Raw genomic sequence first — 11,044 nt, 5'->3', positions numbered from 1 at the left:
CAACCTATTTGTGCATAATAAATAAAACGATTAGTCCTCCTTGAGACAAGAGCAGACTTTCTGAGTTTGTTTCTTTGTCCCCTTGCTGACTCTGAAACAGATCATTCTACAGTTTATGTTCTGAACTCATGCGTGACTTCTGCACATGTTTGCTGTAAAGCACAGGATTTTATTTTACAGTCACTCGTCTCCACACATCTCCAGACTCGTTACTCTCAGGACAAAATCTGAGATTGACAAGAGACTTAAAGTTAAATCACGGTTGTTCTGCAGAAGAGTGTGCACAAGTGAGTATCTATATGTCTCTGTGTTGTGTGTGTGTGTGCACAACATTGTGCTGACATTGTGTTAACTTTCCACTCTGCTCCCTCAGCCCGGCTTATTTGGTGGCTTGGGGATATCCCAGAATTTGTCTATTTATTCATTTAATTAAAAATGTGAGTGTGCTTTCAGAAAGCCTTGAACCTGCACCATCTGGTCTTGTAATAGTCTTCTATGCCCTCACACATTCATTAATGTACACACACACTAAGAGAGGTGGTGTGTGTATATTTTTTTAAATCCATTAAGCAAATACAGGTCCTTCTAAAAAAATTAGCATATTGTGATAAAGTTCATTATTGTCTGTAATGTACTGATAAACATTAGACTTTCATATATATTAGATTCATTACCCACAACTGAAGTAGTTCAAGCCTTTTATTGTTTCTAATATTGATGATTTTGGCATACAGCTCATGAAAACCCAAAATCCCTATCTCAAAAAATTAGCATATCATAAAAAGGTTCTCTAAACGAGCTACTAACCTAATCATCTGAATCAACTAATTAACTCTAAACACCTGCAAAAGATTCCTGAGGCTTTTAAAAACTCCCAGCCTGGTTCATTACTCAAAACCGCAATCATGGGTAAGACTGCCGACCTGACTGCTGTCCAGAAGGCCATCATTGACACCCTCAAGCAAGAGGGTAAGACACAGGATGAAATTTCTGTTCCCAGGGTGCTGTATCAAGGCACCTCAGTGGGAAGTCTGTGGGAAGGAAAAAGTGTGGCAGAAAACGCTGCACAACGAGAAGCGGTGACCGGACCCTGAGGAAGATAGTGGAGAAGGACCGATTTCAGACCTTGGAGGACCTGCAGTGGACTGAGTCTGGAGTAGAAACATCCAGAGCCACCGTGTACAGGCGTGTGCAGGAAATGGGCTACAGGTGCCGCATTCCCCAGGTCAAGCCACTTTTGAACCAGAAACAGCGGCAGAAGCACCTGACCTGGGCTACAGAGAAGCAGCCCTGGACTGTTGCTCAGTGGTCCAAAGTACTTTTTTCGGATGAAAGCAAATTTTGCATGTCATTCGGAAATCAAGGTGCCAGAGTCTGGAGGAAGACTGGGCAGAGGGAAATGCCAAAATGCCTGAAGTCCAGTGTCAAGTACCCACAGTCAGTGATGGTCTGGGGTGCCATGTCAGCTGCTGGTGTTGGTCCACTGTGTTTTATCAAGGGCAGGGTCAATGCAGCTAGCTATCAGGAGATTTTGGAGCATGTCATGCTTCCATCTGCTGAAAAGCTTTATGGAGATGAAGATTTCATTTTTCAGCACGACCTGGCACCTGCTCACAGTGCCAAAACCACTGGTAAATGGTTTACTGACCATGGTATTACTGCGCTCAATTGGCCTGCCAACTCTCCTGACCTGAACCCCCTAGAGAATCTGTGGGATATTGTGAAGAGAAAGTCGAGAGACGCAAGACCCAACACTCTGGATGAGCTTAAGGCCGCTATCGAAGCATCCTGGGCCTCCATAACACCTCAGCAGTGCCACAGGCTGATTGCCTCCATGCCACGCCGCATTGAAGCAGTAATTTCTGCAAAAGGATTCCCGACCGAGTACTGAGCATAACTGAACATAATTATTTGAACGCTGACTTTGTTTGTATTCAAAACACTTTTCTTTTATTGGTCGGATGAAATATGCTAATTTTTTGAGGTAGGAATTCTGAGTTTTCATGAGCTGTATGCCGAAATCATCAATATTAGAAACAATAAAATACTTGAACCACTTCAGTTGTGTGTAATGAATCTAATATATATGAAAGTCAAATCAGTACATTACAGACAATAATAAACTTTATCACAATATGCTAATTGTTTTTTAGAAGGACCTGTACACCAGGAGAATATCAGCTGCAGAGCAGCTTCTCTGCCGTGCTCCTCGCTAATGACAAAATCCCTCGGGACGTCAAAGGTCACGATTTGTTTATGCCACCCGCTATTAAACAAAAAAAAAAAAGAGAAATGAAATCACGTTTGATATCACTGTTTGATGTCATATATGATGTTGTTCCTCTCCCCTGCTATGATTAAAGGTGCATTATGTAGAAAGGAAGTAAAAATGACATCCTGTGGTAAAATTTGGTTACTGCAACCACTTGAAACAACTCTGGAGCTTTTTGCCGGCCGTTGTCAAATTACAATAGTGGGTACTGCAGCATTAGCTCTCAGGAGACACGGCAACCCCACACTCACTTATGGTAAACAGTAGTTATGTAACTTTGTTTTGAAAGGAGAAAAACTGACAATCCCCGCAGCCAGCTGGATATGGAATATGTTTCAGTGCAACCTTCCTTTCTAAATGACTGAAACACTAGACTCTGGGGATTTTTTCACTGTAAAATTCTCTATATTCTTACATACTGCACCTTTAAAGCCAAAAAATACACAGTTGCACTTCTCAAACGATGCTGGGGGTAAATAAGCCGTTTGGTCAGATGCATTGACGAAATCTATATAGATATGAAATCGCATTGCTGCTGTAGTCTTATTTAGAAAATTATCAGAGGTTTTCCACTGAAACCGTGAGTAATTTCTGGAACATGCCTGAGAATTTCCACTTTGCGGCTGATTGGAATCACTCTCATAGACTTAAATGGATTCTGTTAGAAACAGCGGCGTTCCGCTGCCATTCCGTGTCCAGTAGCGGTTTTAGGCACGGGCAGACAGGGCAGTTGCCCGGGGCGGCATTTTTTCATGACACAAAAGGGGCGCACAAGCGCGGAGTAAAAAAAAAAAAAGGAAATCTGCGCCGCACCGAGGTTTTCTATTATCTTTCACATGACAGTGTCTGGATTGGAAACAGCAAGTTGGCGCCCCCTGCAGCTGCAGGCGCTCCTGCTGACTTAGAACGTTCACGTGCACCGTGTGTGTATGAAGAACAGGAAGGGGAGGGGTGCGGCGGGGGAATTCACCTCTGTGTCTTTCCCAAATGAAATGAGCGTGCAGGGGCTGAATCAACTGTATTAACATGGCTAAAGTCAATCACATCTTAACGTTCTTCCATATTTCATTCATAATAATCATAAACACAGGCCTTCTTTCAGGTTTCTCTGAATTGTGTGAAATGGCCGAATAAAAAAAAGGAAAAACAAAACCATTTTGTGGTCACCCCCCCATCAAGGTCAAATGGTTTAGTCCTGACTAAAGGAAACTTGTTGAGTCAAGAGCCAAACAGAAGAGATGAACATAAAAAGGCTAAAACCACCAGGTGCCCCATTCAGGGGAAAAAAAAGAAAAAAGAGGAGAAAGATAAAGGTATGTAGCTCTCATGATGCATGTTTTCAATGTTTTGAACCAGTTAACTGGGATTTTAACGGTTAAATGCGGTCAACTAATTGCTAACAGAGCTAATAGGGCTGAAATATTGAAACAAATATTCAAATGGTTCGAAAAAAGTCCTTGAATCGTTTTTTACTGATTCAAACTAGGATTTGTTAAATGCTCACTGCAGCCTGTGGCCTGCCTGAACAACAACAAACACATGTTGATCATGTTCACATGATAATAAATAAAACAACTCTACAAGCAGAAGAAAACTCCCCAGTCACCACTAACTATCCTGTTTATTTATTGCAGATGGCTGCACTGATTATTTTTACATGATTTGTTCTGTAAAAGTTGGCATTTTTGGTAGTTACAGTTTTTTTATGTCAGTTTAAATTACAATTTCAGAGGCAAATCTAAAATATTATGGATCGTGATAAAGATCTATTGGAGATCTACCCCAACTTTTGGACTGCTCTGCCAGTCACTGTGGCTCAAGCTGAGAGGAGCTTTTCAAAACTTGATCAAGTCATACCTGAGGTCAACTATGTTTCAGGGGCGGCTCACTAACCTGGCTCTGATTAGTATCAATCACTCAGTAGGGGAGCAGATTTCATATGATGACATTATTGATGACGTTGCATCAAGGTTAGGTTTTAATTTTAGTTTGTGTTTTCTGTTCTAAGTGCAATGCTGTAGTGATTATCTTTAGTTTGTTATGTGTGAAATATTTTTGCTATTTAGAATATTTATTATCTATTATGTTCATATATTCTTAATATTTAGTTATTGTTTGTTTTTGTATATTTGATTCTATATATTTTGATACAGTATATAATGTATATTGCTTTACATTCTTACAACTTCATAGTAATTAATGTAAATATGTGCAACTTAGAAAAATTAATGTTCAATAGTTGTTCTAATAAAACATGCCTGTTTGCAGAAAACATGCGTGTGTTCATGCAGGTGGGGTGGTGGTGGTGGTGGGGCGGTTGGGGGGGGGGGGGGGGCGCTCAAAGGGGGCCTCGCCCGGGGAGTAATTCGATGTAGAACCGCCACTGTCCGTGTCGCTGATGCTTCCAGTGCGAAGTAGGGGTGAGACACTTCTGCCACAACCTGCATTTCAAGAGGAAACAAGAGAGCGCTAAACACCCGTCGCCGTTTTCTAGGTCCAAATGTCTTTTGTTGTCCGTGACTTCAAATGCTGTTTTTCTTTTTGGGACTCTGGTAGTTTGTCCTAAATTTAATGTTGTAGCAGCCGGCTGTTCTCATCTGATATTGAGCAGAGAACCTCTCACACCCGTGGTGTTCTGTTGCTAAATACGTAACCGTGTAATGAATGAAGGACACAGGGAAGCAATTAGGCGAGACCAACAACTGGATGGTCCAGTAGCTGCTTTCAGTCCAAAACGTGTTATTGGCTGAGGTTTTTAGACAAATGCAAGAGAACTCCTTTATTCCTTTTTTTGATTTTTATCTCCACAAAATATTCAATTCAAGTTTATTTATATAGCGCCAAATCACGACAAGAGTTGTCTCAAGGCACTTCACATAATAAACATTCCAATCCAGGTCAGTCCATTAAGCCAATCAGTAAAAGGTTTCTTACATAGAAACCCAACAAGTGGCATCGAGTCACTGACTAGTGTCAGAGTCTTTACAGCAATCCTCATACTAAGCAAGCATTTAGTGACAGTGGAGAGGAAAACTCCCTTTTAACAGGAAGAAACCTCCAGAGAATCCTGGCTCAGTATAAGCAGCCATCCACCACGACTCACTGGGGATGGAGAAGACAGAACAGACACACACACACACACACACACACACACACACACACACACACACACACACACACACACACACACACACACGCAGTGAGAAAGAAAATATCATGTTAAGCAAAATTTATGATGATGTAATTGCATCTACTGAAGATCACATGGGTCATGCACCGTGGAGTTATTAGTTATCAGGGCAAACATGGCTGGAGATAAACTCTGCAGTGAGGTCTTGCTTTTAACAGCTTCGTCGCCTTACTTGCCTCAGACAAATCTTGAAACCGAGGCATTTGGAGTCAGTCATCCATGCCTTCATTACATCTCGCCTGGACTATGCAAACGCCCTCCTAGTGGGTGCTCCGGTCTCTGCCCTGAATCGGCTGAAGGTCGTCCAGAACGCTGTTGCCAGGTTCTTGACAAATACGCACCGATCAAATTACCCCTGTCCTGACACATCTTCACTGGCTCCCTGTCATTTTCAGAGTATAGTTTAAGTTATTGACTTTTGTATTTAAAGCACTCAACGACCTGGCACCTCCCTATGTCTCTGACCTGCTCACTCCCTATGTACCCACGCGCACGTTCAGGTCGGCTGACCTCCTGCTGCTGTGCACGATGCAATACAAATCGCGGGGTGAACGAGCATTTGTACATGCTGCCCCAAAGCCGTGGAACTCATTACCCATTATAGTTTGGCAGGCTCCATCATTGGCGGTTTTTAAATCTCGTTTAATGACCCACTTTTACTATGTGGCTTTTAGACAGTGACTCGTTTTGGTGTTTTATTGTGTTATTGTTTTATGTGTTCTTAGTATTCCTCATGTTTTATCTGCTTTTGATCGGTATTTTTATCTTCTGTTTTAGTTGCTTTGATTGGTTGTGTTTGGTTTAGCCTGTGCAGCACTTTGGGCAGCTCCCATGCTGTGTTTTAAGCATGCTATATACAGTATATAAACTATGGCATGGTATGGTGGAATCTAACAGTATTGGCTCATGTAAGCGATTATACTGTAATGACTCAGAGTCTCTGGTTGCTCTTTTATGAGTGTTATTTTCAGGCTACTGAGCCGTAACCCAGGCCTTACAAACTCTTAACTTTTTCAACAGAATCACTTGTAACGCAGTATTTACTAGCATAGCAAAACCGGAAATAAACTGAACATTTCTCACCCGTAGAGCTCGCCTTCAAAACAAAACTTTAACCCTATAGTTTACTATTGAAACCCTTACAATATGTATGAGGTACTTTGGCCACTGCGGCTATCCGTAGATATTTCCTGATTACACAGAGGAGGGAGGGGTTTGGCTCGTCTCTGCACAAGCAGGATGGAAAAACAGAACTCCGCTGGCGTTGAACGTCCCCAAATAATTAAAAACCAGGAACCCAAATGCAAAGTTTAGAGAAGCACATTTACCCAGAGGCTCTCAGATTGAGCAAACTTGTGAGAATACACGTAATAACCTCTTAGAGATGGAGCAACATGTTGCTAGCATAGCGGCTAATCGCTAGCATAGCAGTTTGACCAGTTATATTGATATGAAGATGTAAAGTCACAACATGCCCTATAGGTCATAAATTGTAAGTCGCTTTGGATAAAAGCGTCTGCTAAATGAATAAACATAACATAAACATAAACCTTGCATCTTGTTTAAAAATTATATCAATATTTTTAAAATTTCGCCCAGCCCAGTGACTATCAAACAAAGTAAAAACAAGATGTATTTTTCAGATGATAATTTAATAAATAAAGGGAATAAAAAAGTCACATCAGCCCCACCAAGAATTTTTTTCACCAGAGTCACTGATGTCTTTCCTCATTTCCAACTGCATTCACAGTAAACCCACCCTGAGAAATGGGGGGTGTTACTGGATAGGGCTAGAACAAGGAGTGAAACACTGCATGTCAGAAGAAACACTTCATACCAACAGTCAAACATGGTGGTGGTAGTGTGATGGTCTGGGTTGCTTTGCTGCTTCAGGACCACTCTCTGTAATTGACGGAAACATCAATTCTGCTCTCTAGCAGAAAATCCTGATGAATCTCTGACCTTTGACCTTTAACAGGTCATTCATGCTGGGAGTTCTTCAATAAAGCAATTCTTTAAAAAAGAGTGGGAAAACTTTCTCCAACGGGAGGTGAAAGACTCATCACCAGTTATCACAAATGCATGAGCCAAAGGTGCTACAACCTATTATTAAGTTTAGGGATCAATTATTTCTTCACATAATTCCAGGTTGGTTAAAATAGTTGTAACCATTTAAGTCAGCAACCCAGAGTTTTCCCCTTTCATGAATTTAGTGTAATTTTATTTTTAAATCTGTAAAAGTGATATAGGCGTCCCCTGTAATGTGATATCATGTAGGCAATATGTCCATTTCTTTTGCTAACGTGAGCCCCGTGCAATTTGAATAGAGCTCCGCTCAGCATTAGCCAATGGCGTTAGACATGCGCTTACACGCAGAGATGTCAATCACAGAACGTGTGCACATTTGCGGACATAGACTGATGCAGAGTTGGCAACATTCCTTATGGACAGAAAAGTCTTCAAATTATATTCAGGGAAAACTCAACATATTTGAATATTTGTTTATTTCAATAATTAACTTCAAAACGTTAGACTAATACATGAAATAGGCTATATGTGTTTTAGCCCTGTTGGCTGGCAGAGGCAAACCAGTGTTGCCTACAACCTAATCACTGAAATAGGGGGAGGGGCTTAAGGTGCAATACATTTTTTCGCCTCTAGATGGTGACCTGGAGAAATTGGGATTAGGTGTTGTTCTGAAACATCTATGCGTGACAGAAAAAGAGAAAAAGCTGAATAAATCTGGGAGATGGTCCATACCTTTTCACTGGACTGTAGTTTTGTTTCAACGTATGATGGAAGGACACGCGCGCACGCACGCACGCACGCACACACACACACACACACACACACACACACACACACACACACACACACACACACACACACAGACTGATCACGTACCTTCCAGACAGCAGGTTCGCCAGAGGCCGGAGTGCGTCATCACCTCCTCGTTCTTGCGGCTAGTGTCGTTGTCGCCGCTGCTTTTCACGCGACACACTCCGCGCGAGTACAGCCAGTAGTCGGTCCCCACAGCGATGGTCATGAGGCTGAAGGCAGCGAACGCGCCCACCGTCGTCACGAGCATCTGGACGCCGCGGTCACACATCAGCATCTTCATATAGGCGGCTCCTGTGCGCCTTTGATCTTATAACCGATCCGCTCCTTTCTTTTACACTCTAAATATCCCGCGAGATTTGGAGGGTTAAGGCGGGCAGGATGGGAGATAACATTTATTTATCCTCTGGTTTTGTTTAGAGAGCGTGGAGCGGAGATTGTTGGTTGGGAGGCGTTGGGCGGGAAGGTGGGAGGCTGTCACTTTCACATCAGAAGCCGCTCCTCATCATCCTCACGCGGATTACCGATCACCGGTTGTCCCCCAACTAAACAGCGGTCACTCAGAGCGGAGGGTGAGGACCGTCCCTCATCTTCTAGTCCAGCTCAATCTTCTCTGCTTCTCCTCTTAGTTCATCATCATCTTACTTAAATAACCCAACAGTCAGATCCTGACGCGTAGCGCGAGTCCCTAACTCACCGGTTCAGGGGCTCCCGTCGACCTGCCGGGAAAGAGGATGATCACCGGTTTCCGTCGTTTGTTTTCCACTCCAGCTGTTGACTCACCGACATGTTTTCCTCCACCTCCTCTTTCCATCGATGTCTAAAGCTGCAGCATCTTGTCCGAACCTCCCCTCTCTCGTTCTCCCTCTCTCTCTCTCACACACACACACACACACACACGCACACCAACACACACGCAGAGGTCGTCTGCAGCTGCAAAGAAAAGCCGCGAGGAGGTGTGTGTGATGGTGATGGAGTCCGTTACACCCGCCTGGGTTCTTCTCTCCCGAGAAACGTGCCCGCTGGTACAAATGAAAAAATGACAGCAGTTACCTCCTCCCTTTTCATACTCTTCATCATCTTCCTCCTCCTCCTCTTCTGTCCAACCAACACAAACTAAAATTAACCGCGCGTGTCTCCAAACTCCGCCTGCAGCGGCACGGATTGGGTTTGTAGGGTGGCAGCGCCCTTCAGGAGCTAATCATGAATCTTTTACTGCTGCAGGTGCTGCCAACCGCCGCAAAGATGCGTGTGTGTCAAAGCCATGCGGGTGTAGGAGGAGCTGGGTCTCCGACCAGAGGGATGGGGTGGGCCCTAATAGGGATCCAAGGTATTAACCACACAGAACGGTCAACATGTACTCAGAAATGTTATTTGGACAAAATGTTCTTTTTTTTTAAAATTATACTGCTTTGGAGCAGGGTGTGTTGGCACCCTTCAGCTACTTGTGACTGTGACTATACCACTCAGAAGGATTAAACCAGTGCAGGATTGTCTCAAAAACTCCAATGGTTGACAAAAGAGTCAAAAATGTCAAACACAAAGGGTGAAATGTTATGAAAAAGGTCAAAATGTCATTTCTGAAAAGTAAAAGTGTTAAATAAAGCAGTGATGTCAAGAACAAAAGAATGCTGAAAAAAGTCATCCAAATATGTTTCAAAGATTAAATGTTATGATTATAGTTGAAATGGGAATTAAGGGTTAGGGTGTGTACGCACACAGGGGTTCATGGTGCTCTCACAAGTATGGGCTTGGGCATCTTCAACACATCACCTAAGGCTGTGGTTGGCACTAAATACACTATTACCCTGTGCTTTTCAGCTAAAATAGTTACTGTTGTATATACTCATGCTTGGTGTGGTGATATTTTGGTTGTGTTGTATTTTTGTGTGCCCCCATTTTTTTTTATCTTTTTCTGTAGGTCTAGAATTGGATTCTGGTTCATTTATTGTTTTATTTTGTGAACTCCACTCCCCCCACCTCTTCTTCTCCCCCCTTTCTCTTTAACTTCTGTCTCGGTGTCCATTGGGATTCAAATGACAGAAAATATAGCTTTGGTCTCAGGCATGGCATTATAGCTTAAGCTACTGCTCAGGTTAAATATCAGAATAAACATCAGGATCTGGTCTCTGTAGCCCACTCTTGGGATCAACAGTTCCAAGAATCAGTCATCTGTAAGCTGCTGCCTGTTTACCTCCATCAGGTTTGATTTTCTCAGAGATTTAACCCTCTAAAGTTCAAAATAAGTTTTGATCAAAGGACGAACAACTAAGTCCTTCAGGGGTACTGCTGAGTTAAAAAATGCTCATGAAATACATGTGTGGAGTAACCAGGTAGGTAGGTTTCAACGTTGCAAATCTGCAACGCCTGCCTCCCGAGGGTTAAAAGCTTCAGTGTTTTGTGTATGGTATGATCAGGCCTGGGGAGCTGTCCATGGTGCTGAACATGGTGCTGACCTCACTCCTGACTCTGACTCTGACTCTCTCTCTCTCTCTCTCTCTCTCTCTCTCTCTCTCTCTCTCTCTCTCTCTCTCTCTCTCTCTCTCTCTCTCTCTGTCTCTCTCTCTCTCTCTCTCTCTCTCTCTCTCTCTCTCTCTCTGTCTCTCTCTCTCTGTCTCTCTCTCTCTCTCTCTCTCTCTCTCTCTCTCTCTCTCTCTCTCTCTCTCTCTCTCTCGGCCCCCTGCACTGCACTGATTAGTTAGAAGAGAGGGGGAGTGAAAAGATTGGCAAGCGATGCATGGAGA

General features: G+C 43.0%; 1 protein-coding gene across 1 annotated transcript in view; it reads right to left on the bottom strand.

The window, feature by feature from the left end:
* cacng3b (calcium channel, voltage-dependent, gamma subunit 3b) overlaps positions 1 to 10,511 on the bottom strand; it is a 50,079-nt gene extending 39,568 nt beyond the window's left edge. The window contains exon 1 of the mRNA XM_070542081.1: positions 8,367 to 10,511. Coding sequence (XP_070398182.1) covers positions 8,367 to 8,583 — 217 coding nt within the window. The 5' untranslated portion in view covers positions 8,584 to 10,511. The remainder of the gene's footprint in view (positions 1 to 8,366) is intronic.
* Positions 10,512 to 11,044: the final 533 nt, after the last annotated feature.

The sequence above is a fragment of the Nothobranchius furzeri genome, chromosome 12 (genome assembly GCF_043380555.1).
Source record: "Nothobranchius furzeri strain GRZ-AD chromosome 12, NfurGRZ-RIMD1, whole genome shotgun sequence".
In the NCBI taxonomy this organism is placed as follows: Eukaryota; Metazoa; Chordata; class Actinopteri; order Cyprinodontiformes; family Nothobranchiidae; genus Nothobranchius; species Nothobranchius furzeri.
Note: the sequence above shows the minus strand (reverse complement) of the source record. Positions and strands in the feature narration are given on the sequence as shown.